The sequence below is a fragment of the Melanostigma gelatinosum genome, assembly GCF_949748355.1.
Source record: "Melanostigma gelatinosum genome assembly, chromosome: 18".
In the NCBI taxonomy this organism is placed as follows: domain Eukaryota; kingdom Metazoa; phylum Chordata; class Actinopteri; order Perciformes; family Zoarcidae; genus Melanostigma; species Melanostigma gelatinosum.
Window position 1 is genome coordinate 1,606,565 of NC_136651.1, and position 27,770 is coordinate 1,634,334.

The 27,770-nt window shown below is 45.6% G+C and overlaps 1 protein-coding gene across 1 annotated transcript; it reads right to left on the reverse strand.

Moving 5' to 3' along the window:
• Nucleotides 1-1,243: 1,243 nt before the first annotated feature.
• On the reverse strand, nt 1,244-23,786 carry rasgrf2a (Ras protein-specific guanine nucleotide-releasing factor 2a; the record flags this gene model as incomplete). The annotated part of the gene is given in 27 exon segments (XM_079289807.1): nt 1,244-1,339; nt 1,421-1,489; nt 1,627-1,744; nt 2,007-2,086; nt 2,170-2,367; nt 2,899-2,983; nt 5,301-5,404; nt 5,697-5,757; nt 6,499-6,611; nt 7,418-7,512; nt 8,029-8,118; nt 8,200-8,325; nt 9,826-10,241; nt 12,780-13,028; nt 13,902-13,984; nt 14,065-14,201; nt 14,511-14,577; nt 14,673-14,801; nt 14,804-14,835; nt 15,145-15,263; nt 15,352-15,461; nt 16,266-16,459; nt 16,749-16,828; nt 16,914-17,257; nt 17,497-17,644; nt 19,031-19,137; nt 23,508-23,786. Coding segments are annotated over 27 exon segments (3,729 nt in total).
• Between the last annotated feature and the right edge of the window lie 3,984 nt (nt 23,787-27,770).

Below are 27,770 nucleotides of genomic sequence, written 5' to 3' on the forward strand. Positions count from 1 at the left end.
GCGTTCTGCAGGAGGAGGAGGAAGAAGAAGAAGGTACCGTACCTGAAGAGGCGCTGCTCTGCCTTCTTGCTGATGGTCTCTGGTTAAAGAGCTTCTCACTCTCCTCTCTCAGGGAGCTCCGCCCCCTCAGGTGGGATTAAAAAGCTGGAGGCCAATCACAAGTTTAGAGAACACACCAATGAGCACAGACCGACCATGTGGAGCCACGATGAACTCTGACACCACGGTCCAGTTCAACCTTAATATTATCTCTCACACACACACACACACACACGCACACACACACACACCAGGGGGCGACTCCTCTGGTTGTATAGAAGTCTATAGAAAATGACTCTACTTCTCTCTTGATTTATTACCTCAGTAAACATTGTAAACATGAGTTTATGTCTCAATCTCTAGTTTCAAGTCTTCTTCAATACAGCATGACGTTCATTTAGTACATTATGGTCCATTTAGAGTCACACAGACCATAAAGCAGGGGATGCTTTAGGGCGGGGCTACACGCTGATTGACAGGTCTCTATGTCACTCCTCCTCAGTCCAGATATGGTCACTTCCTGTTCACTGGTTGCAAAAAAATCAACATGGCAACGGCCGTAATCCAAGATGGCGACGGTAAAATTGCCGAACTCTAGGCTTGAAAACGGCAGTCCACAAACCAACGGGTGACGCCACGACGACTGTGACCATTTCTTATGTTCAGTCTGTGGTTTTAAGCACTAAGAGGTGTAAAGACCTGCTGTATGTAGCAAACAGCCTCAGTTAAAGAACAGCTGGTGAAGAAAGTGAAGCATTTAGCAGCTACAGACATGTTTCCCTCTGGAGTTGGTGGAGACCAAGAACGGAGCAAAAAGAGAGAATTGTGTTTTGAAATTCATCAGTGAACACAAATAACTCCCCCCCGAGGGCCCGGAGCAGGTTAATCCGGCAGTGATCATACAGGGAAAGCCACCTGACGATGTTTGTGAGTGAGACTGCGGCGGCAGATTGTTCGGTATGTACAGCGTCTCTACAGTCATAACTCTACGATGTTATACGCAGGTTATGCCGTTCATTCTGATGAATACATCTACACATTGGATATTCGTACAACAAGGCACATGAGCTCCTGAGTTTCCTAAGCACAATAACTGGCGGTGTTTCATGAAACAACCTCTGCTTTATTAATTAAGAGAATCTCAAGTTGTGTTGATCCATGATTGATACTGTAAAATATGTGTGTGTGTGAAATGAAGCCAGAACTATCCGGGTGGTACTCGGGGCTCGATCTTTAACGAGAGCTCATAGAGCGTGTCTTCATCCATCACCAGCGTCTTCTCCAGGAGGAACTGCGTCACCTGGAGGGAGTCAGGACGGACACAACGCGTCGTGTTAATGTACGAATCACTGCAGACGTTCACGGTGCACACGTCACACACCTTGGGCTGGTGCTCCATCCTGTACGGCGCTTGCTGGAACTGACGGATCTCCCGGATGATATGAGAGATCTGAGAGCGCAGAGACAGATTACAGACAACTTAGTCCGCTGACCGTGAGCTGGGAGTTGACTTTGTGTGGTTTCTGGTTTTGGTTCAGCAAACAGTCCATTGAGTGAGAAGGTGATCAGGGCAATGAAATATCTCACCATCCTCATCTTGGAGAAGTTCACCAGGCCCTCCTCCGTGAAGTTGGGCGTCGCCTCCTCGATGAAAGCCAGGTCAGTGAGGTACATGCCCAGGTACGGGACACATGGAGGGTTACAGCTGCGCACGCACGCGCACACACACACACACACACACACACACACACACACACACACACACACACACACACACACACACACACACACACACACACACACACACACACACACACACACACACACACACACACACACACACACACACACACACACACACACACACACACACACACACACACACACACACACACACACACACACAGAGAACAGACGTTAGATCAGCCGTCAAGGATTTACTTTGACTCGTAACGAGCAGTATTTACTTCTTCAGCGTCTCTCTGAGGTTCTTGAACCTCCCTTCTGATGACACCGTCTTCTGCAGCCGGTCCATCAGAGCCTTTGTCTGACAGAAAAGCACAAAGAATCACGGATGTGTTGTGCAGAGAGCAGCTTTCACGTCGACCGGCTCGTTGAATGAACTCAGACCTGCTTGCAGACTTTGGCCCACGTCTTCTTCAGCCTGAAGATGGCGCTGCGGTTGAGCGCGGAGGTGATCTCCAGCACGCCGTTGTAGTTGTTGAGGCAGCGGCAGATGTCGGCCACCGCCAGCCACTTCTCTATGGAGCCGGCCCTGGAGCCCACGTCGGCGTGGGTCAGGATCTGAGACGCCACCAGGTTACTCATCTGAGGGAAAACATTCAAACACTCTGCTGAATGTGCAGCGCTGTGTGGGGATTCCTGTTCTGTTCGTCCATCCTGCTTTCTTTCAATGAGTGGAAACATTATAACTAAGTAGAAGACTAAGTATAACTTTCTATGTTGTTGTTTATTCTCCCCTCATTTGATATAAACAAGGTTGACACAAGTTCTCGGTATAATGCTCCAAAGCAAACAGTATAACGATGATTTGATGCAGAGCTGGAACTAATTATTATTTTCACTGTCAATTAATCTGCTGATTATTATTTGATTCAGTGATTTTTACCCTTTTATCGATAACATATCAGAAATGAAATCTGACCATCACAAAAAACTAAGTTTAAATATCCAAAGAGTCCAATCACCAACATATCGAATGCATCATCATGTACAACAAGCAACAGCATCGTACAAACACATCTGTAAACATTCAAATCTGCATTGTTTTTGCTTGAAAACATTTTTGAATCAGTAAATAAAGAAACGTCGTTCTTCAGGTTTCACACGTGGTCTTACGTCGTTGAAGTGCTGGCTGGTCTTCATGATGTACGGAGTCCTCTCCGTCTTGTCGACTTTCATCCAGCGCTGCCCGAGGAACTCTCTGCAGGAGCACAAAACCATCCAGTCCTCAGTCCACTGTGGTGCAAAGGAACTTTTAGCTTTGTGTATTTCTACTTCATGCTCCTTAAAGTTAGACTTTACACCACTACATCTACAGCTACTCCATCTTCTCAAACATTTAACTCTGAGCCACAGAACCCGTGGGACGCAAGAGCAAGATGCTTTGAAACAGTCGTCAAAACGACAGCGTTCATCAGAGCTGTAAACACTCATATGCAGATTTTCATCTTTCCGATGGTCTTTGAACACACCGTGTGACACTTCTGTCAGAAAATGCAAACAAAACAAAGCTAAATGATATTTCATAAAAACATTCCCATTACAAATGTCTCCTCTAATAAAGAGTTCACTTTCACCAGAGTGTGTAGAGACATGACACTGAGCTCCTCAGAGGAACTATCAACTCATGATGGACCATCTGAGACCTGCAGTAACCGGGTTCAGAGGGTTGGACATAGAACATCATGTATCGTTGTGTAGAATATCAAGTAGTACTTTATACAAGTACATGTTGCCTACAATATGTTTCTTATAAAGTGGTAAAATGGCTGACAGAGTATTATGGTGGGCCAAGTCTGTAAAACACGCAGGCCGTGATGCCGTCAGCTGCAGACATACAGGTGAACATTGTGCTGCATGAAGTACTCACTCGTAGAGAATACTGCAGAACACGAGGTGAACATTATGCTGCATGAAGTACTCACTCGTAGAGAATACTGCGGAACACGAGGTGAACATTGTGCTGCATGAAGTACTCACTCGTAGAGAATACTGCAGAACACGAGGTGAACATTATGCTGCATGAAGTACTCACTCGTAGAGAATACTGCAGAACACGAGGTGAACATTGTGCTGCATGAAGTACTCACTCCTAGAGAATACTACGGAACACGAGGTGAACATTGTGCTGCATGAACACAAACACAAACACCGTAACATCACACACAAACACCGTAACTTCACACACAAACACCGTAACTTCACACACAAACACCGTAACTTCACACACAAACACCGTAACATCACACACAAACACCGTAACTTCACACACAAACACCGTAACATCACACACAAACACCGTAACTTCACACACAAACACCGTAACTTCACACACAAACACCGTAACTTCACACACAAACACCGTAACATCACACACAAACACCGTAACTTCACACACAAACACCGTAACTTCACACACAAACACCGTAACATCACACACAAACACCGTAACTTCACACACAAACACCGTAACATCACACACAAACACCGTAACTTCACACACAAACACCGTAACATCACACACAAACACCGTAACTTCACACACAAACACCGTAACTTCACACACAAACACCGTAACATCACACACAAACACCGTAACATCACACACAAACACCGTAACATCACACACAAACACCGTAACTTCACACACAAACACCGTAACATCACACACAAACACCGTAACATCACACACAAACACCGTAACATCACACACAAACACCGTAACATCACACACAAACACCGTAACATCACACACAAACACCGTAACATCACACACAAACACCGTAACATCACACACAAACACCGTAACATCACACACAAACACCGTAACATCACACACAAACACCGTAACATCACACACAAACACCGTGACATCACACACAAACACCGTAACATCACACACAAACACCGTAACTTCACACACAAACACTGTAACTTCACACACAAACACTGTAACTTCACACACAAACACCGTAACTTCACACACAAACACCGTAACTTCACACACAAACACTGTAACATCACACACAAACACCGTAACTTCACACACAAACACTGTAACATCACACACAAACACTGTAACATCACACACAAACACTGTAACTTCACACACAAACACTGTAACATCACACACAAACACCGTAACTTCACACACAAACACCGTAACATCACACACAAACACTGTAACTTCACACACAAACACTGTAACATCACACACAAACACTGTAACATCACACACAAACACTGTAACATCACACACAAACACTGTAACTTCACACACAAACACTGTAACATCACACACAAACACTGTAACTTCACACACAAACACTGTAACATCACACACAAACACTGTAACATCACACACAAACACTGTAACTTCACAAACAAACACTGTGACATCACACACAAACACTAACTTCACACACAAACACGAGGTGAACATTGTGCTGCATGAAGTACTCACTCCTAGAGAATACTGCAGAACACGAGGTGAACATTGTGCTGCATGAAGTACTCACTCGTAGAGAATACTGCGGAACACGAGGTGGTCCAGCAGTGTGATCTGCTCGGCCAGCTCCATCGCTGAGAGAGACTCGAAACACTCGGCTTTAGGATTCTCCGCCTGGAAACAGGAGTGGAGCAGGACATCATTTAAACACACGTGATTAAATGTGATTTGAAGAACGAGAGTACTTGTACACTAACTACGTTCCTCATACTTGGAGTCCAGCTATGACTTGACTTCACCACATACACAGTAACTACTGCAGTGGGAGTAACTTCACTCTTACCACGATGAAGTGGAGGAGGGGACAGCTTCTCTGGAGAGCAATTATTTTAACAATCGCTTAAAAATCGTACTCTGAAGAAATGAATGGAAGTACTTCGTGGTACTACTAGGTGGTAATACTGACCATCTGTAATATGTCCTCTATCTTCAGCTGAGCGTCGTCCTGTTCTTCTTGAGAAAGGGCACTGAAGAGTACAACAGAGCGTTACACCATGTGTGCATAGTACTACTGGAGTAACTATTGTACTGTTCACTCTACTACATCTCAGAGGTACATGTTGTACTTTATACTGTACTACATCTCAGAGGTACATGTTGTACTTTTCACTGTACTACATCTCAGAGGTACATGTTGTACTTTTCACTGTACTACATCTCAGCGGTACATGTTGTACTTTTCACTGTACTACATCTCAGAGGTACATGTTGTACTTTTCACTGTACTACGTCTCAGAGGTACATGTTGTACTTTTCACTGTACTACATCTCAGAGGTACATGTTGTACTTTTACTGTGCTACACCTCAGAGGTACATGTTGTACTTTTCACTGTACTACAGCTCAGAGGTACATGTTGTACTTTTCACTGTACTACAGCTCAGAGGTACATGTTGTACTTTTCACTGTACTACAGCTCAGAGGTACATGTTGTACTTTTCACTGTACTACAGCTCAGAGGTACATGTTGTACTTTTCACTGTACTACAGCTCAGAGGTACATGTTGTACTTTTCACTGTACTACAGCTCAGAGGTACATGTTGTACTTTTCACTGTACTACAGCTCAGAGGTACATGTTGTACTTTTCACTGTACTACAGCTCAGAGGTACATGTTGTACTTTTCACTGTACTACAGCTCAGAGCTACATGTTGTACTTTTCACTGTACTACAGCTCAGCGGTACATGTTGTACTCCTGACTGCGTACCTGCGTATGTTGGACGTTGCTTTCCTCTCTTGGGGCAGCAGGTCTGGATCTCGTAGCATCTCTTCCAACAGACAGATGACGGCCATCTTCAGCTCAGTGTTCATGTCAAAGTCCTGATGGACGAACACGTTCACGCGTTCACGGTTCAGTCACAGCTCAACGAGACATCAGGATTATTTAAAGACTAGTTGCATGAAATCAAAAAAGATTTCCTTCATCACAACTGTGCAGAGTATTTCTTAAATACTTTTACATCAAATTGCCCCGAACGGATGTCGGTGTGTCTGTAGACATGAGCAGGGCGCCCTCTAGTGGGCATTTACATCGGGTGTATTTTCACTTCAGCCAAACTTTACAATACTTAAAAAAAATAAAGAAAACATCCATTTTGCCACAAACTGGGCTTGCACATTTAGTAAAAGGTAACAATGTATGGAAGCGACAATAAAAATATTATTACACAAAATAAGTACATTTCTAACACGTTTCATAAACTTGTCCCATGAAAATGAAACTGTTGCAAAAAAGAATTGGAGGGAAAAACTTGCAAAAATGAATTTATTGCTTTTATAGGCAAAACTGACGTGCCTGTATTTTACTTGCAGGACGATAAAGCTCTTCCTGATTTAAAATAAAGGTTTTTATTTACCTTAAAAGACTCAAATCAATGATGTTGTCATCAAACTAACTTGATATTTGTGGTTGTTTGTCTCCTCCAGACTCTGATATCCGCCACAGATCAACAGGACCAAAATATAAAACAAGAAACGTTTCAGGCCTCAGACATCCAGGTACCGAAATAGCCGAATAACCGAAATAAGAGCCAGAGAGAGACAGCAGAGTCCTTCAGGTGGACTCAGAGTTCCTCTGGGAGTGATCCAGCTGATCAGGTCTGACATGGTGGAAGAGGTGGACTCACCTGCGAGTGCTTGGAGACCCAGTGTCGCAGCACGCTGAGCACTCGGTTGGTCGCAGCTCTCCGGATGATGAATTCTTTCTCAGAATTAGTAAAACCTGAAAGAAAAATGATTTAAGATTAAGACAACAATGTTAAATCAGAAATGGTTTATTGACAAGTATGTTTGCACAACAACAGCAAAAGACATATTTAAAAAACAACAATTACATTAGAATATGAGGATCTTAAAATAAGTCTGTTATTAAAGTGTCGAGTGTATATTTAAAGTGAAGAGTTCAGCAGAAATCTCAACAACACTCAGTGGTGGAAGAAATACTCCGATCTTAAGTTTTACTTCAGTAAAAGTAGTAATACCACAATGTAGAAATACTCTGTTACAAGTAAAAGTCCTGCATTTATGATTTAATAAACGTAAAGTAGGAGTAGGAGTACATATCTACCTCTGAGGTGTAGTACAGTAGAAAGTACAATAGGTACCTCTGGGATGTAGTGGAGCAGAAGTATAAAGTAGCATTAAATTGTACTAAAGTACTTGAGTACTTGTCCTCTCCACCATCAGTCCCCTCCCTTACGTCCTGAGTCTTTTGACCTTCCCGACTTGCCGTACTCACCCTGGGAGCTGCTGTGCCCGGCGGCAGCGGCGGCGATCGCAAACGCTGAAGCCGGCGACATCGTGCAGCGAGAGTTCTCCCCCGGTGAGACTGTGAGGAACCAGACATTACAAACATGGATATAAAAATATCCATACGTGTACTTCTGAGTGTGTGCGGAGCATGTCCTACCTCCCGACTGTCTGGAGCGGAGATGCCTCGGCGTGGACGGTGAGCGGCAGGGAGACACGTCGCCCGGCTCGCTGCTGGCTGGTGATTCAGGGAAGAACTTGTCCAGAGAAACTGTCTCCAGGACAGCTGTTAGAGAGAGAAGAGACGTCAAACATCTGCAACGTGATGCAAGAACATTTCTGACTCATTATTTGACTTCTTTCTGTGAGCTTTGCTGGAAGTATTCAGCTCATTCAATGAAGTAAAAGTACTCATACACCCACTGTGAAAAGACTCCACGAGTCCTGCATGGAGTCACTACCAGGAACTTTCATTATGTGTTGGTTCTGTCGCCCCCTGTGGACATAAGTGGTAGTGTTGCTGAGCACCAGACTCTTTAAAAAACCTCTCATTCTACTGCAGCAGGTCTGACAGTCTGACCCTCTCAGTCCTGGTTCTCCCATGACTCCCTTCCCTCCAGCAGGTCCAGCAACACGTCCTGGGTCTCCAGCAGAGAGGAGGAGGAGGAGGAGCAGGAGGAGGAGGAGGAGGAGGAGGAGGAGGAGGAGGAGGAGGAGGAGGAGGAGGAGACGCTGCTGCTGCTGCCGGGAGCTGAGCTCTCCTCCTCCCTCCGGATCTGGGTCTGTCCACGGTGGACCGGTCTCTGCTGGAGGATCTGGGTCTGTCCACGGTGGACCGGTCTCTGCTGGAGGATCTGGGTCTGTCCACGGTGGACCGGTCTCTGCTGGAGGATCTGGGTCTGTCCGCGGTGGACCGGTCTCTGCTGGAGGATCTGGGTCTGTCCGCGGTGGACCGGTCTCTGCTGGAGGATCTGGGTCTGTCCACGGTGGACCGGTCTCTGCTGGAGTCTGAGCTGAAGGAGGTTCTGGTGAACCTGCATGAGTTCATCTGGTTTCACCAGAATCCGACCCGGTGGCTCCGATGACGAGCGTTAAGAACAACTCTATAGAAACAGACCATCTTCTCTCTGATGGTCTCTGATAGAGGATCAGGACTACACTGAGACTGGTTCATAGAGGATCAGGACTACACTGAGACTGGTTCATATAGAGGATCAGGACTACACTGAGACTGGTTCATATAGAGGATCAGGACTACACTGAGACTGGTTCATATAGAGGATCAGGACTACACTGAGACTGGTTCATATAGAGGATCAGGACTACACTGAGACTGGTTCATAGAGTATCTGTTACAACAGACAGACTGAACATCATCTGGATGAAAATAATCTGCACTGTCAGCTGTGAGAGCGTGACTGTGCACCTCTGGTCTTGTGGGTCTGGAGCGGCGGTTGTTCTTGGAGCTCTCTGTCTCACCGCTTCAACAACAGTTGTTTTTGTTCGTCTCCTCGTTCTCTCTCCAGAGACGTTCTGACCGCCGCTCCGCCGTGTTTATCGTGAACGAGCTGTCGGCTGGAGTCAGACGGTGATCCGACGGCACGACTACGCCTCCGTTGGGTAACGTGACCCATTCATGTCTCTCGTTCCCTCGAGGGCGGGTCAGCGCCATGTCGGATACAAGTATGATATCGGCAAATAAAAGAGCTCACGCGGGGCTCGATGGAGCGAGAGCTCCCCGACTGCTTTATGAAATGATTTGTTGTCGTGCTCCGGCTGTACACACCCCTGCGGATGCTGCGCCTCAGCTTCCCACAGAAGGCGTCGACGCGAGGCAGCTCCCCGCTGACGTCCTCCCCGGCAGCTGGACTGAGGTCCAGGGGGGCCTCGGTGGAGACGGTGGGCGGCGGGGGGGGAAAGCCAGAGCAGGGAGGCCTGGTGGAGGTGGGCGAAGGAGAGGGGATGGAGGTGGGGGAGCCGGCTGCGGAGTAGGTGGGGCTGGCGGAGAGGTCCAGGGCGCCGGCTTTCCCACCGACGGGGGAACCGAGCGAGAGCTTGCGGCGGTGGACGGGGGAGGAGGTGCGGGAGGGGACGCTGAGAGGCGGAGGGGAGGAAAACTTGCGGCCCAACCTCGGGGATTTGTTGTTCAGGGGGTCCGTCCCCCACGAGCCCTGGTTGGTGGCGAAGAAGAGCTCCAGAGACCTGAGAGGAGGAAGAAGAGGAAGAGGAAGAGGAAGAAGGAGGAGAGTTGATGTGTAGATATATCTCTGATCAGCTGACTGAACTCTAACTCTGTACTTTTGTATTTACTTGGACTGATCCAGAGCAAGCTGTGTGATCTTCAGACTGTAGTCAGGACAGAGGGACACGATGGACAGACGATCACATGAATGTTGCTCGACCCTGGGACGGTGAGGAGGAGGAGGAGGGATGAAGAAAGGAAGAACACATGGAGATGGAAAGATGGAGTGAATGTTTCATGAGACGAGAGGGAAGAACACTTGACAACACATTAAGATGAGACACGACAGGTGATAGAACATAGAACGAAGAGATGTTCACATTCGTGGTGGAATGGAGTGCAGAGCCGCCATAAACTAGAATAAATCCAGTGGTTTGAAGGAGATAACATTATAACAACGTAACAATAACGTTATTAACATTACTCATGAATTAACATTATTACTTATATATTAACATTATTATTAATACATTGTGTGTAAAAATCTTAATTTGTAAACCAACTAAAGCTGTCCGATTTGGGAGAATTGAAGTATAAAGTGTCTAAACTAAAGTAAATTACAAGCACCCGAAATGTGTACTCCGTTACAGTACTTGTGCACTTGTACTCAAGTACAGTACTTGTGCACTTGTACTCAAGTACTGTACTTGTGCACAGTACTCAAGTACTGTACTTGTGCACTTGTACTCAAGTACTGTACTTGTGCACTTGTACTCAAGTACTGTACTTGTGCACTTGTCCTCAAGTACTGTACTTGTGCACTTGTCCTCAAGTACTGTACTTGTGCACTTGTCCTCAAGTACTGTACTTGTGCACTTGTCCTCAAGTACTGTACTTGTGCACTTGTCCTCAAGTACTGTACTTGTGCACTTGTCCTCAAGTACAGTACTTGTGCACTTGTCCTCAAGTACAGTACTTGTGCACTTGTCCTCAAGTACAGTACTTGTGCACTTGTCCTCAAGTACAGTACTTGTGCACTTGTCCTCAAGTACTGTACTTGTGCACTTGTCCTCAAGTACTGTACTTGTGCACTTGTCCTCAAGTACAGTACTTGTGCACTTGTCCTCAAGTACTGTACTTGTGCACTTGTCCTCAAGTACTGTACTTGTGCACTTGTCCTCAAGTACAGTACTTGTGCACTTGTCCTCAAGTACAGTACTTGTGCACTTGTCCTCAAGTACAGTACTTGTGCACTTGTCCTCAAGTACAGTACTTGTGCACTTGTCCTCAAGTACAGTACTTGTGCACTTGTCCTCAAGTACAGTACTTGTGCACTTGTCCTCAAGTACTGTACTTGTGCACTTGTCCTCAAGTACTGTACTTGTGCACTTGTCCTCAAGTACTGTACTTGTGCACTTGTCCTCAAGTACTGTACTTGTGCACTTGTCCTCAAGTACTGTACTTGTGCACTTGTCCTCAAGTACAGTACTTGTGCACTTGTCCTCAAGTACAGTACTTGTGCACTTGTCCTCAAGTACAGTACTTGTGCACTTGTCCTCAAGTACAGTACTTGTGCACTTGTCCTCAAGTACAGTACTTGTGCACTTGTCCTCAAGTACAGTACTTGTGCACTTGTCCTCAAGTACAGTACTTGTGCACTTGTCCTCAAGTACAGTACTTGTGCACTTGTCCTCAAGTACAGTACTTGTGCACTTGTCCTCAAGTACAGTACTTGTGCACTTGTCCTCAAGTACAGTACTTGTGCACTTGTCCTCAAGTACAGTACTTGTGCACTTGTCCTCAAGTACAGTACTTGTGCACTTGTCCTCAAGTACAGTACTTGTGCACTTGTCCTCAAGTACAGTACTTGTGCACTTGTCCTCAAGTACAGTACTTGTGCACTTGTACTCAAGTACAGTACTTGTGCACTTGTACTCAAGTACAGTACTTGTGCACTTGTACTCAAGTACAGTACTTGTGCACTTGTACTCAAGTACAGTACTTGTGTACTTGTACTGTACTCAAGTACAGTACTTGTGTACTTGTACACAAGTACAGTACTTGTGTACTTTTACTCGGTTACAGTACTTGTGTACTTGTACTCGGTTACAGTACTTGTGTACTTGTACTCGGTTACAGTACTTGTACTCGGTTACAGTACTTGTACTCGGTTACAGTACTTGTGTACTTTTACTCGGTTACAGTACTTGTGTACTTTTACTCGGTTACAGTACTTGTGTACTTTTACTCGGTTACAGTACTTGTGTACTTTTACTCGGTTACAGTACTTGTGTACGTGTACTCGGTTACAGTACTTGTGTACTCGTACTCGGTTACAGTACTTGTGTACTCGTACTCGGTTACAGTACTTGTGTACGTGTACTCGGTTACAGTACTTGTGTACGTGTACTCGGTTACAGTACTTGTGTACGTGTACTCGGTTACAGTACTTGTGTACGTGTACTCGGTTACAGTACTTGTGTACGTGTACTCGGTTACAGTACTTGTGTACGTGTACTCTGTTCCTTTGTAGCTCGTCAGAACTTCTCCACTCGTACCTGACCGGTATGGAGGTAAACGGCTTCTTGTAGATGTCGGCCAGCTTGTGGAGGACCGCGGCGGCCGTGGTGAAGGTCCTGTACGTGTGCAGGAAGGTGTTGAGGAAGTCGATGGAGAGGAAGCGCAGGTCCGTCAGCCGCTCCAGCAGGCGCTCCGCGCTGGCGTACCGGATCTGAGGCACCTTGCAGGAGTTGAGCGTCTCGCTGAAGCAAATGTCGACGTCGTCTTTATGCAGTCGGGCATCAGATCTCAAGGAACCAGAACAAAGGAAAGAGTAAACAATGCGTTAATCGGTCTCTTAATACCAATATTCAAAGGTCCCTGGAACAGCTGGTCACTGTCGTTTCTAAATCAAAGAAAAAGGAAATAGTCCGATTGTTTGGTACTATTGTCATTGATCCACATTTGGTGCTGTCGTGAGCTCTACGAGCGGCTGTGATACTTGTAAGTAAACATGTTTACGGTTCTTAGTTTAGGTCTTCGCACAGGATTTATTGACACTAAGAAACATATGGAATATTAACAGAACTATACCTAAAGCATGATCGTAGTTGCTGCTCCTGAACAGATGAAATAATACAGTAAATAATAATTAATGTCAGCAGTTTGGCTGACATTTTTCTTACCCAAATCTCCTCGAGAGGAAGGATATAAAACATCCTATAAATAGTCATAATACTGATAAAAGACGCACTATATTTGAATGCATAGTAGTATATGTAGTTTCTATTATTACACTATAAAAACACATTCTATGTTACTTATTAAACAGACAATTTAATAACAGCACTTTTTCACATATTCTAATATTTGTGGTTTTAGTTTCAGATTGTGTTGTAAATGTTGGCATGTTGTATTGTGAGCGATGTCTTCACACATTGTGGTTGTTGCTTCTCACGTTGCTTGTCCGTGCAAACATATTCAGCAATAAACACTTTCTCATTTCTCTTTGTTTGCAGGAACATCTTCGTCACATTCAGTCACGCTGCAGTTAACTTGTTATAACCGCATGCTGACGATGTTGCCGTATATGTTATAAACAGTATATGACGATGAGACGACATCGTCTCCGTGCTCCAATGGAACACTTCCTCAGACCAGCAGGAGTCCTGGTTTCTTACTTGATCATGTGCAGCACAGAAACTGTGGAGTTCTCCTCAAACACGCTGGTCATCAGGCCGTTACATCGGATGTTATCGATGCACTGAAACGAGAGATCCGGTGACACGTCTCAGTCCTCTTGAATCTCAGGGAGAGAACAGCTGGAAGAAACATCAGGCCCACCTGGCTTATGTCGCTGGTCCAGGCAGCCTTTTCCTGGCGAGAAGGAGCCAATAGGACGACAGAGAAGGACTGACCGTCCGGAGGCTCCACCGCCAGCTTGAACTCCAGGTGGTTGAAGCCGTGACCTGCTGCGTTGTCTGCGAGTGTGAACAGGATCCACGCCTCAGTTAACGGCAAATGTTGACGTTAGGCAAAGAGACGTGAAAACCAGCGGTGTGACAACACGTGTGTGACTCTAAATGGACCATAATGTACTAAATGAACATCATGCTGTATTGAAGAAGACTTGAAACTAGAGATTGAGACATAAACTCATGTTTACAATGTTTACTGAGGGAATAAATCAAGAGAGAAGTAGAGTCATCTTCTATAGACTTCTATACAATCTGAACCGTGACTCTTGTGCACCGTTACATCCCCAATGATTCCGTTCAGAAGATACTCACAGTCCTCATCACTGGCTTCTAGTTCCTCGATGAGAGTGCACTCCGTCAGAGACAACGTGCCGCCTTGCTGTCGGAGGAGAAAGAGATGAAAACAACATCTGATGAGTTTCAGAATGCTAAATGTTTCAGAATGCATTTGGATAAAATGTATCTGTGGACAACCTTCAGCAGATGAAGCTTCCCTCCAGATGTTCGTGTACAGATGAGGAGGTGCTTGGTGAAGAGGAAACACTGTCGCTCTCCTTCCTTCCTCAGGGAGAGGGAGCCCAGGCGGACCTTGCTGAGCTTCCCCGCTCGCTGCTGGACGGCAGCTGGATGACGGAGCCTGTTGAGTGTCGGGGGGGAAACGGTGCCAAATCTCTGGTAATTGACAAGCAATCATTGTCTTTCAAAGCCAGTCTGTGACGGTGTCATATTACCCACCATGACCTGACCGACACCACGAAGCTCTCTCTCTCTCTCTCTCTCTCTCTCTCTCTCTCTCTCTCTCTCTCTCTCTCTCTCTCTCTCTCTCTCTCTCTCTCTCTCTCTCTCTCTCTCTCTCTCTCTCTCTCTCTCTCTCTCTCTCTCTCTCTCTCTCTCTCTCTCTCTCTCTCTCTCTGATTGGGCAGCAGGTGTTTCAGAGGAAGCGCACCTTGTCTGACGAAGGTCTGACTGGTGTCCAACAGGATGTCACAGCCCTCTACGATCATCCTCTCGATGGCCAGATTCTTCCTGATGTTCTCGGTGTCGCTCACCTCTTCGTGCATCATCCTGACGACACCAACAATCATCATCATCATCATTATCATCATCGCCATCTATGACCGCACACGTCTGAGAAATGTGCTCACACACTCACTTCGACAGCTCCTCCAGTTTGGATTTGGCGAACTGCAGACTGTTGCGCTCCACGTGCTCATGAGGTGTGTGAGCCAGCAGCTCGTGCAGAGTGACGATGTACCGAGGAATCTGAAACACACACAACGACGAGTATTCAGATCCTTTACTTCAGTAAAAGTACTAAAACCACTCTGTGAAAATACTCCACTACAAGTAAAAGTTCTGTGTTCAAAACTTTACTTTCATAAAAGTTTCAGAATATTGACTTAAATACCACAAGTCAAAGTACTGATGTTGTACAGTAAAAAGTACAACATGTACCTCTGAGCTGTAGTACAGTGAAAAGTACAACATGTACCTCTGAGATGTAGTACAGTAAAAAGTACAACATGTACCTCTGAGCTGTAGTAAAAAGTACAATATGTACCTCTGAGCTGTAGTACAGTGAAAAGTACAACATGTACCTCTGAGATGTAGTAGAGTATAAAGTACAATATGTACCTCTGAGCTGTAGTACAGTAAAAAGTACAATATGTACCTCTGAGCTGTAGTACAGTATAAAGTACAATATGTACCTCTGAGATGTAGTACAGTGAAAAGTACAACATGTACCTCTGAGATGTAGTAGAGTATAAAGTACAATATGTACCTCTGAGCTGTAGTACAGTAAAAAGTACAATATGTACCTCTGAGCTGTAGTACAGTATAAAGTACAATATGTACCTCTGAGCTGTAGTACAGTAAAAAGTACAATATTTACCTCTGAGATGTAGTATAAAGTACAACATGTACCTCTGAGATGTGGTACAGTGAAAAGTACAATATGTACCTGTGAGCTGTAGTACAGTGAAAAGTACAATATGTACCTCTGAGCTGTAGTACAGTGAAAAGTACAACATGTAGCTCTGAGCAGTACATGGGTGGGTGTACTACCTGGAACATGGGGTACGTGAGGAACGTCTCCAGCGTTCGTCCCTCACACGCTGCGTTGGACTCGTACTGTTTCAGCAGCTTGTCAAAGTCTCGGTTCTGCTTACAGTTGGCCAGAACCTGCAGACTGTACTGGTGGTTCCGTAGAAACTCCCGGTAGATGTTCAGCATCGGCAGCAGGATGTCGAACAGGTCGGCTGGTGAGCGAGCAAAGAAAACACGACAGATACACTGAACGTGAGACAAAAGGTCCGTAGTGACGGTTCACAAGTTAGTTTTGCTGTCAATTAGAAGCATTTATTGCATCGTATTGAAGAAGACTTGAAACTAGAGATTGAGACATAAACTCATGTTCACAATGTTTACTGAGGGAATAAATCAAGAGAGAAGTAGAGTCATTTTCTATAGACTTCTATACAACCAGAGGAGTCGCCCCCTGGTGGCCACTAGAGAGAATGCAGCTTTAACACGTGAAGCAGCACTCACCCAGGACCAGCGTGGGCCAGTTGGCGATCCGAGCTTGGAGACCCTGATGGAAGATCTCGTGCAGGAACATGATGGTCTCGCTGGAGAGGGAGACACATTCTTACTGTTAACTATAAACTAGACCATCAAAAACATCGTTATCCAAAATAAAAAGAGAGGAGAGACCTGTTGAGGAACACGGCGCTGACGTCATCGTGGCTGATGGGAGGCTTCTTGGAGCTGGCCGCCATGCGGAGCGGCCGCAGGAAGCAGTTGACCAGGATGGAGAGCTGGTGGACGTAGTCCGTCTCCGCCTCCACCATGTTGAAGACGATCTGGTTCCTCTTCCTCATGCTCTCGGCGTGCGGTGAGCCGATGTAGTCCTGGACGATGATCTTCCACTTCCTCCGGCACAGCCAGCCGCGCATGAAGCTTTGCACCTTCTTGATCTTCTTGATGTCGGGGTCTTCCTCCTCCTGGTTGTTCTGGTAAGGCAGCATCCTCTCCTTGGTTTTGTTCACCACGACGATCTGCCACAACATACCGACACAGAGGTTCAAATAGGAATGGAACCACCTCAGAGGTTTGAAACCAACAACCATCTCGTTGCATGATGAGGAAGTAACGCTCTTGGAATCGCTGGAGCCCTGCTGTGCTTTCATTCAACACACACACAAACGCTCCAAACGTGTTTTCCCATCATGCCAGAGGCCGATGCATGCTTTGATCTGCATCTCTGAGTGCACGCATGCGTGTTTGCGCCGCATACCTCGGCTTTGAGCCTCTCGATCTCGGTGTCCTGGTCCTCCAGCTGAGTGCGGAGCTGATTGGCTGCGATCTTCTCCGTCTCCATGATCTGGACCAGGTGGATGCACTTCTGCATCAGGATCTCACGCTCGATGATGATGTCGGAGTAACTAGAAGGGAGCAAATATTCTACTTTTTACTCACGATTTCACTTATACCATTGTCACTTGCTACAATAAAAAAAAGACTCTTCATTTGTATTTGAATGCATTTTGCAACAAAAAGCCAAAGTTTTTCAAAACATTGACTTTCCCTGGAAACGCTGAGGTTTGCTAATACCTGGAGCATCATTAGCATCCTCTAAGCTTCTTATGCAATGGAAACGCTGTTCACTGCTCCAGGCAATAGGATGGGCCTTGGATACGACTTGGCAACAGGAAGTATTTCTCGTCTGCTCAGCTCATCGATCCTTTTAGCAATCCAGCCACAGCATGGTCCCCAAATCAATATCTATATTTACATAAATACTGATTAGCATAACGCTAGCAAGAACAGAATATGCTATATTAATACAAATGTGAAAGGAGCTGTTCTGCATGAAGTACTTTCACGTTTGATACTTTCATTTTGCTTTAAGATTCAGGACTCTCACTTGTAACGGAGTATTTTTAGACCATGGTATTTTCTACGTTTACTTGAATAATTATCAGACGATATGCGTTCATAAAGTAACACGAATGAACAAAAGCGTCACGTTTCCCGCTGAATGTCGAGTTCAAGTCTGTGACGCAACCAGAGGAGCAACACGGCACCAGTGTGACCTCGATGTGACCTCGATGTGACCTCGATGTGAACCGCTGCGAGCGGAACACGTTGTGTGCACACACACACACACACACACACACACACAGCAGTAGGAATCTGAGGGGTCGGGAGACGATTACTGGAAGAGGAGAAGAAGAAACTAAGTTCTGATACAGAACCAAACGGGAACCATTCATTTAATCTTTAACAATGAATTGTCTTTTACAATGTCGTCATGTTTTTAATGTAAAATCTTAATCTGAGAAGTAACAAGTAACTACAGATGTCAGAGGAATATAGTGAAGCAACTACAACTACATCCATGTCTGTCCAAGATGTCATCACTTCATCATTTGTGTAACATCGTTCTGTAATCGCTCGTTGGTGTGTGTGTGTCCACGGCTAATCTCTCTAATCTACCGAGTGCACATTTCAAGTTACGGCCAAAAGCATGTTTTTCGTGAGGTCAAAGTGGCCTTCACACACTAAAGTATAAATCAGTTAATGTTGAAGTCCAGATTTGAATAAATTCCCGTCAGCTGTTCCGGAGATATCGCGCTCACGAGACAGAGACGGACAGACGGACAATGAACAAACATAACGCCTCCATCCACACCCGTCCCCGTCGCAGAGCAGTTACAAGCACAACATGTCCAACTGAAATGAAGCGCAGTAGAAGTATGAAGTAGCACAATGATCAAGCAAAGTACCTCAGACAGTACAGTACTTTAGTACAAGGACTCCTTTAGTACCTGGCCTGCTGGATGCAATCCACCCACTCGTTGCAGTCAGACTCTTCCTCCGTCCGCAGCTCCAACGGTTTCTGTCCATCGTGGCCAAAAATCACCAGGAAGTAGTGCTGTGGTGGAGAAAACAGACGGAGCATCAATTCACAGGAAACCTGCAGCACGGGTCCTCTGGTGCTCCCTGTACAACACGTCTGGACATGAGGTCAGAACCACAGACTGTACAGGACGCAAGAAGCTCTCGTCCGGACACTTCGCCATCGCCACGTTGGTTTTAGCAACCAGGGAACAGGAAGTGACCATATATGGACTGAGGAGGAGTGACGTAGAGACCTGTCAATCACAGTAGCCCCGCCCTAAAGCATCCCCTGCTTTATGGTCTGTGTGACTCTAAATGGAGCATAATGTACTAAATGAACATCATGCTGTATTGAAGAAGACTTGAAACTAGAGATTGAGACATAAACTCATGTTTACAATGTTTACTGAGGGAATAAATCAAGAGAGAAGTAGAGTCATTTTCTATAGACTTCTATACAACCAGAGGAGTCGCCCCCTGGTGGACACTAGAGAGAATGCAGCTTTAACACGTGAAGCTCTGACTTCACTCTAAAGAACCGGATGTTGCTGCCTGACGACAATATACTGTCGGGTTTTAATTTATCTGTATTTGTGACATTTTGATCATCAAGTCAAACTTAAAGGACTATTTTTGGAAAACAGGGAAGTAATCATGACCAGTATGAATAGAACCATAAATCAGAGGGATTCACCTCTTTACACACAATCTTTTCTTCACTAGTCGTACATTTTATAAACACCATCACATCTGATGTAAATAAAGAGACGAGGACAAACTTAGCAGCAGAGTTTTAGAGTTATTGGACTTTGATCCATCATCTCTTTAACTTCCAGTAATGAGTGATGACACTTCCAGTCTTCAGAAGTCATTCAACGAAACCACACGCAGCGACTCACAGGGGTTCATCAGTGCACATGGACATCAACTTAAATGGTGCTCGGAACACAAAGCGAGGCGCCGCAGCACTCTAGTGGTCAGACGGATACTCTTCCAGCGCTAAGTGCAATTAAACATTTCAATCAGGCGTTCTTATGATCCGCTTCCTGTTTCAACAGTAATGCATTCAGACGTTGCAGGAACTCCATCCTTGCAGGTTTTGCTCGTGCACAGACGAAGACACGCAGAACTGTTGTTGTTCAAGCTGCTCAGTGACAACAAGCACAGATGCAATGTTCCCGTCAGCCGTTTCAAGTTAAGACGTTTCCAGACCGATGCGTACGATATCATACCATCCGTGACGAGATTCTGAAGTTGCCGTGGTTCATGTCAACATATTCTGACTTGATGTTTGTTTACATTGTGTCACCAGGTTCTGTAGAGTCTGTTTCTATTCTCTGGAATGTATATGTTTATGATGTTTATGTTTATGATGTTTATGACAGCCTGGGGAAGTGATGTCACACTGAACGTTGTCAGAATGTCTGATGTATGAATGCTAACAGTGTGACGGGTTATGACTCTACAGGTGACGTTAAACTCAAACTCACTTCAACTGCGTCCAGTTCAACTCTCCGTCATCCGCTTGGTCTGTTAAATTACCGCCGAGCACAGCGAATAATTCATTCCTCGCCTCCCTGGTGATGTTAATCCGGACTGAACGGAGCTTTCGTCTGATTATCAGGCTACTTTATGATTAACTGCAGAGGATTACGCTGCTCAGGAGACCGAGAGGCTGACGAGGAAGGTTTCTATACGCAACTGAAAATCAAAGCTTTGGCCGGAATTACAACAAATATGAGATTTGATTCAGGAAAACTTCTGATCAGGAGGTGCTGCAGCTCTGTGAAATGATGATGATGAGGTATGACCTATGAAATGATGATGATGAGTTATGACCTATGAAATGATGATGATGAGGTATGACCGAGAGGATAACATCGATCTTCCTGCGTCCTCAGGCCGGAGCGCTGCAGAGGAAACAACGACACATTCTCTGATGTCATCAAACATCAAACCGATGTTTTGAACCGACTTTCACAAACTGGTCACTGATCCGGGTTCAGTGCGTGCACACTGACTCACTGTGCAGTCGTGAGGAGCGGCTTCATACGAGTGCGAGACGACGGTAGGGAGCCGAGTTCGCTCGGGTTGTTTCTCCTTCGATTGGAAACGAAGGAAAGACTTCGTAAGAACGGTTATTAATTTAGCAGCAGCAACTTGAATGCACCAGAATCCGTCCGGTCTCGTGTTTGAACACATCTGGAGCGTCTGATACTCAATGAAATCAGCACAGACTTCATAACATAATTATTTCATCACCACAATCTAAAGAGAACGTAAACTGCACCACAAACACATGACATCATATTTATTCCTGATAAACCGCAGATTCATGAGCATGAAAAGAGAAAGCCGTTCAAAGCTTTGGTCCAAAATTGACGGCATATACGAGTCTTTTTAAAAGTTAAATGGAGGACATATGAAGTCTAAATATAATGCATTTTAAATGTTTATATGTAGCAAAACAAATCTTCAAACATTTTTCTTTTCTGCTGATGAAGAGCTTTGTTTCTGTGTTTGTTTGTTGACACCAGGCAGCTGCATCTCTTCCTTCATAACATCGAGCGTACATCAGGCAGAAAGTAGGCCTGAAGAGTAATGATGCAACGATACGCGCTGAGAGACACTCGCTGCCGTGTGCCGGACCAGAGAGAGGCTTAAGGGCTTGTGTGTGTGTGTGTGTGTGTGTGTGTGTGGGGGGGGGGGGGTTACATAACCATCAGGGCTCGTTCTGCTCCTCGCATTGCTAATGCAGCTTCCACGGCCACAAGCCTGCTTTAAGCTGCAGGATAACAATGAGAGACAGACAGAGGGACAGACGGACAGACAGACAGAGAGACAGACAGACAGAGGGACAGACAGAGGGACAGACAGACAGACAGACAGACAGACAGACAGAGGGACAGAGGGACAGAGGGACAGACAGACAGACAGAGGGACAGACAGACAGAGGGACAGAGGGACAGAGGGACAGAGGGACAGACAGGGAGCTTGAAGCTGCACTCAGCATCACTCTGCCGTGCACAGACACAAACGTCTCAGCTCTCAGCGATTCACACTCAGCATCACCCACAACACGAAAACAATGAGCGTACAATTTGCAAAAAATATTTGAGAAACGTTCGAAAATTGCATTGAAAATCGGCCAAAACTGCGTGAAAAATATGTGGAAAATGTTTGGGGGAAAAAATTGAAAAAATGTGCCTAAAATACGTGAAAAGGGTTTAAAAAATCTCCCAAAAATGTGTGAAAAAATGCGTGGACGATGTGTAAAGAATATCTAAAAAAGTCTTGTAAAATGTCCACTAATGCGTTAAAAATGTGTTTGGTGTAAACTACAGTCAACAGCTGTTTTGAATTGTGCATTATAAAATAAATGATTGAATTGTGACCCGTTTTTAGAGTTCATCAGTAGAAACCAGTGGACGTGGTGCTGAGGAGGCAGACGGACACATCGTGGGTTTAGGACTTTAAGTCTACTTTACGATCTTCTCCTGTTCTGTACATGAGGAAACCCTCTGTGTGTCCATTGAGCTTCAGATCGTTCAGAAAGGAACGGTTCTTCTGAAGACAATGTCAACAAAGTCACTGACGCAGAAACAAACACAGGATTTTAAACGTCCTCCAGGCGCCGGGACATTCCCACACCTGGACCTCCTCGTTGTTTACATGTCTGCGTACACCAGAGATCCACTCTGCGGTCAAAGGCTGCAAACAGCTCCGGTACCAGCGCTGTGTGATGGAGTCTGTGTGCGGTGGTGTCGGTGTTCAGACAGTGACTGGACGCTATTCTTCGTTTGAGCACCGCCACATGTTGGACACAGACAGCAGAGTCCTGCTCGGACATTCAATCAAACGCGATTCAACACTTTCAATCTTTGGTTTTTATTTCTACAACTGCCAGAGCAAAGCTGACAAACGTGCAAATAATCAGAAAACACTGATTTCTCATCCTTCTTAAAATCGAATTCCCTTTCTAAAACATCATCACAGTCTTTGTCCGGTTGTCTACGGTTTGTCTATAGTGGGCCGCAGCATTAGCATAAAGCTAAAATAAATACAGACTACACATGCGGCCCGACCCTTCAAAATAAAAGGACCAATTCAGTAACTTTAGTTTTAAATGAACAGACTTCTAAACTCCAGACAACAATTCTGATTCGAATTCTTTGTTAAAATTACTAAATTAAGTGAGAGTTAAAGCTGAGTTTGTGCTAAAAAGATAATAATACTATTAATGTTGAGTACAGAGAGTTTAAAAAAGGAGAACATACAAAGATCGATGCTTAAAAGAGAGCATAATAAAGCCCCAAGAAAGGAAAACATAACATTTCCAACAGCAGCCTCGTTAACTGGTCTCATGGGTCTCACTGCTCCCGGAAGAAGTTGAGTGGGACTCACCTGCTGTTTCTCCAGGGGCTCCTTGCTGATGGCGGAGACCTTGGGCGCAGGTGCACGCTCGCACGTGCACCCCTCCAGCAGGTATATCCCGGAGGGCCTCGCGCTCTGGTCGTTCTCGAAGTAGAAGAGCACGTTCTGGTGGAGGGCGAAGAACTTCTCGGTCCAGCGGCTGTTCTCCGTGGTCTTCTTGCTCAGGAAGCCGCGCTTGGAGCCCTCTTTACGCGCGACCACTGACAGATAGAGCGCGTGGCCCTCGTTGTACCGCACGCCCTTCTGCATTTTAATCTTTTTTTGTGTCGGTTTTGTTTCGGTGCTTCAACTTCAAACGATAACCCGAGGCATCACATCACATCTCCCGGGAGGTTTCACGAGAACTAATCCGGGTTTATGGTGGAAAAAGTTGGAGAGTCCGCGGCGCGTGGCGCACATCACCTTCTCGAGCTCCCCGTACACGTTACACGGGGGCTTTCCACGTCACGCAGAGCTACGGGAGATACCTCACGACGCCTCCACGCTCCCAACTTTATCTCAGGAGTTGTGCCGTTACGAGCGTTCCGTCGCGCGCTGCAGCGCAGAAACCCGAAATCGACGCAAAGAGAACAGACTGTGAAAACAGAATCACGACGGAGATCCGCGGTAATCGGCTTTGACACGAACTTAAAGAGACAGGTCGCTGCAGCCCGTCCGTCGCGCGCTGCCGTCTGCCTGGCTTGCGCCTGGAAAGGAGGAGCGCACACGCGCCCGGGAACGCCCTTCAGAGCGCAGGTGCGCATGTAGCGCGTGACGGCGTGCCAGACGTTTAGGGGGGATTTCACAGTAGCTGTGCTTTTTTTAAAACTTGCAGTATACACAGCAGCTGCCCTTTCAAAGTACATACTGATGTACAAATACCTCAAAACATTTGATGCATCAACGTTACTTTCCCTCTGAAATCACGTAAATCTTGTTTTTAAGCAACTATTATTTTAGACAAATGATGGTGCTGTTGCAGACATGTTTTCTCACACACACACACACACACACACACACACACACACACACACACACACACACACACACACACACGCACACACGCACACACGCACACACGCACACACACACACACACACACACACACACACACACACACACACACACACACACACACACACACACACACACACACGAAAGGTGGACAGAAACAGACGTTTATATTTCTGTAAACTGGTGATATGCTTCAGAGAGAAACTGTCCGAACGCACAAACAGATGTTGTAGTGCTTTAGTAGATATTGTGTGTGTGTGTGTGTGTAAATATGCCAGATGTTGTGTGTGTGTGTTTTTAAGCTAAGCTGCCACAGAGTTGGCCTTTCACTTGTGTTCACTGTGCATGATGTGGGGGGAGAATGGGGGGGGGGGGGGGGGGGGGGTTTATACACACGCACATTGAGGTTGTGGACATCGTGTAACAGATAACATGAATCACACCAGGCACGTGCACAGATAGACCCCTAATGGTGCTCAAGCACCTGCCCTTTTGCCCTGGATGAGAAAAGTGCCCTTTCTGCTGGTGCCCAATTTTTTATAAATATAATAAAATAAAAATTACTTTTTCTGTCATCAATTCCCCCCAAATGTGTTTCGATATCTGACGGGGCATTTATTTGAGTACTTGTGAGAATTTCGCCCCGACATGCACCGCGGCGCCCACAAGCCTCCCACGCGCCCCTCCCTCCATCCCTCCCTCCCTCCTCCTCCTTCACTTACTGCCTACTGCGCGTGCAGTGCTGAGCGTCAGGCTAAACGGCTGAAGCCAACTTCTTCTCTGACCCGGAGCATCAGACAGACAGGTAATGACAGTGCAATACCCCGACGTTGTTTGGTGATAAATTAACAACAACAATTAGCGCCGCTGAAAACATTACGTCGCAACTGGTCCGACGTTTGCTAAAAAACAAACAAAAAAACCCTCACGAAATCCATGATTTAAAAGCCTTGCCCAGTTGTTTACTGACGTTTGTCATGTTTAATGAAGAGAGAGGGGAGAGAGGCAGGCAGACATTAATTATTTTAATTATTAAAAAGAAAGGTAGGTCTTAAGTTGAGCTACATGACAGTCTGGTGAGGTATTGTGGTAGGCTATAGGCTATTATTAGTGTAATGCTGCTTATGCTTCAACTGTCAGAAAACAGTAAAAACATGGGTGTGTACTGTGTTGTCAGCTTTAGAGAGATATGTAATGTCTTGATTATTATGCACAACATTGATTTATGTCATTTAAAAAAAATTGCAGCATAATGCCAAGAAAAGAGAGACTACAAAAACAGAAGGACAGGGAAAAGCAGCAAGCAGCTCAGGGTAGCAGCTCTCTTTTATCTTGGATCAGGCCATCAACTATTAAAACAAATGAGGGAGAATCAGAAACCCTACCTGGTCCAGATGAGCCCACCACAGATGAGGAAGGACAGACAGAGTGTAGGACTGAGTTATGTTCAGGGGCAGCAACAGAAACAGTTTTGCCTGAGGAGATGAGTGAAGAAGAGGGTGAAGTGACCGCAGCTCCCTTTACATCACAGCAAGGGCATATGGAGGAAAGAGCTGTTGATGAAAGTGAGAATGCAATTTCAAAAATAGCCACCATGCCATATCCTACAGATCCGTCCCATGTTGAAGCATTTCACATCAGGTGCAATGAGAGTTACATTGCTATGTGCTGCAGTGTAGGGCCCTGTCAACCAGAAATGTTTTTTCCCAAAAATGCTGAGGGGCGGTCATTCCAAAAGCATTGGTTTTCTGGAAATGTGTGGCTGGAGTATTCCCCAAGTGCTGATTCAATGCATTGTTTCAGTTGTCGGCTTTTTCTACCTGAAGATAGATATAAAAGCAGAAAGGAATGGAGAAATGGGATCAGAAAATGGAATACTGCTCTTGAAAAAATTAAGCAGCACTCTGTCACAGAGGTCTACATGACAAGCATGGTGAGGTGGACCCATTACAAACAAAAGGCACTCCAGACTTCATTTGAAGTATCAGATGTAAAGGGAGTGGAAGCCAGAGAGCGAGAGAGGCAAACAAACAGAGAGATACTGACCAGGTTAATAGATCTGACAGTGTATCTCGCAAGGCAGGGGCTAGCATTTCGAGGTGATAATGAAAGTAACTCAAGTCACAACCGTGGTAACTTTCTGGAACTCGTTCATCTTTTTTCCCGCTATGACAGTGTGCTGAAGGTGCATACAGAAAATCTTGAAAGAGTGAAAGTCACCAAGAAAAGGCCCCAGGTATCAATGCTGTCAAACAGAAGCCAAAATGACCTGATCACAGCACTGGGTACCTACGTCAGGAGGGAGATCCAAAGAGAAATCCAAGAGGCTGAAATGTACTCGATTCTCGTGGATGAGACCACTGATGTTTCCCACAAAGAACAGGTGTCATTTGTAGTGCGATATGTACATAAGCAAATAAAGGAAAGGTTTCTTGAAGTTTGCAACGTTGATACAACAACAGGCCAGGAGTTGGAGAATACTGTAGTCTCCCTTCTACAGAGGAATGGTCTGGAGCTCAAAAATATGTATGGCCAGGGCTACGATGGAGCAGCCAACATGAGTGGCATGTACAAAGGCCTTCAAGCCAGAATACGCACACTCAATGAGAAGGCCATCTATGTGCACTGCAAAGCACACTGCCTAAACTTGGTCCTGGTTGAAGCCTCCAAATCTAATAAGCACTTTGTGACCTTCTTCAGCCTCGTGGAGAAGCTGTATGCCTTTTGCAGTGGCTCCTCAAAACGCCATGCTGCTTTAGTTAGATTGCAGCAATCACTGCATCCAGAGGGACACATTGTGGAGCTGAAGAGGCTGTCAGATACCCGTTGGGCTTGCAGGGAACAAGCACTGAAGGCCCTTCAGAGAAATCTGGAAGCTATAATGATGCTCCTCAATGAGATCTGCGAAAGACATACACCTGACCTGGCCCTAGGGGATGCAAAAATGTACAAAAATGCGATTAACTTTGCATTCATTCTCTGCATGGAAATCACCACCCCAGCATTTGAAGTCACTGCTCTTGCATCAAATGCTCTGCAAGAAGAAAGCCTGGACCACTCCACAGCCTACAACCTAATTGATGGTGTAATTCACACAATACAAGCATTGAGGTCTGAGGAGAAGTTTGCCGAGATATTTCAAGGTGCATCAGAGAAGGCAGAGGCTCTCAACATTCCTTTACCTACTGGTGTGCCTGGTCAGGAGAGGAAATGGAAAGTGCCAGTGCGTTTCCAACACAG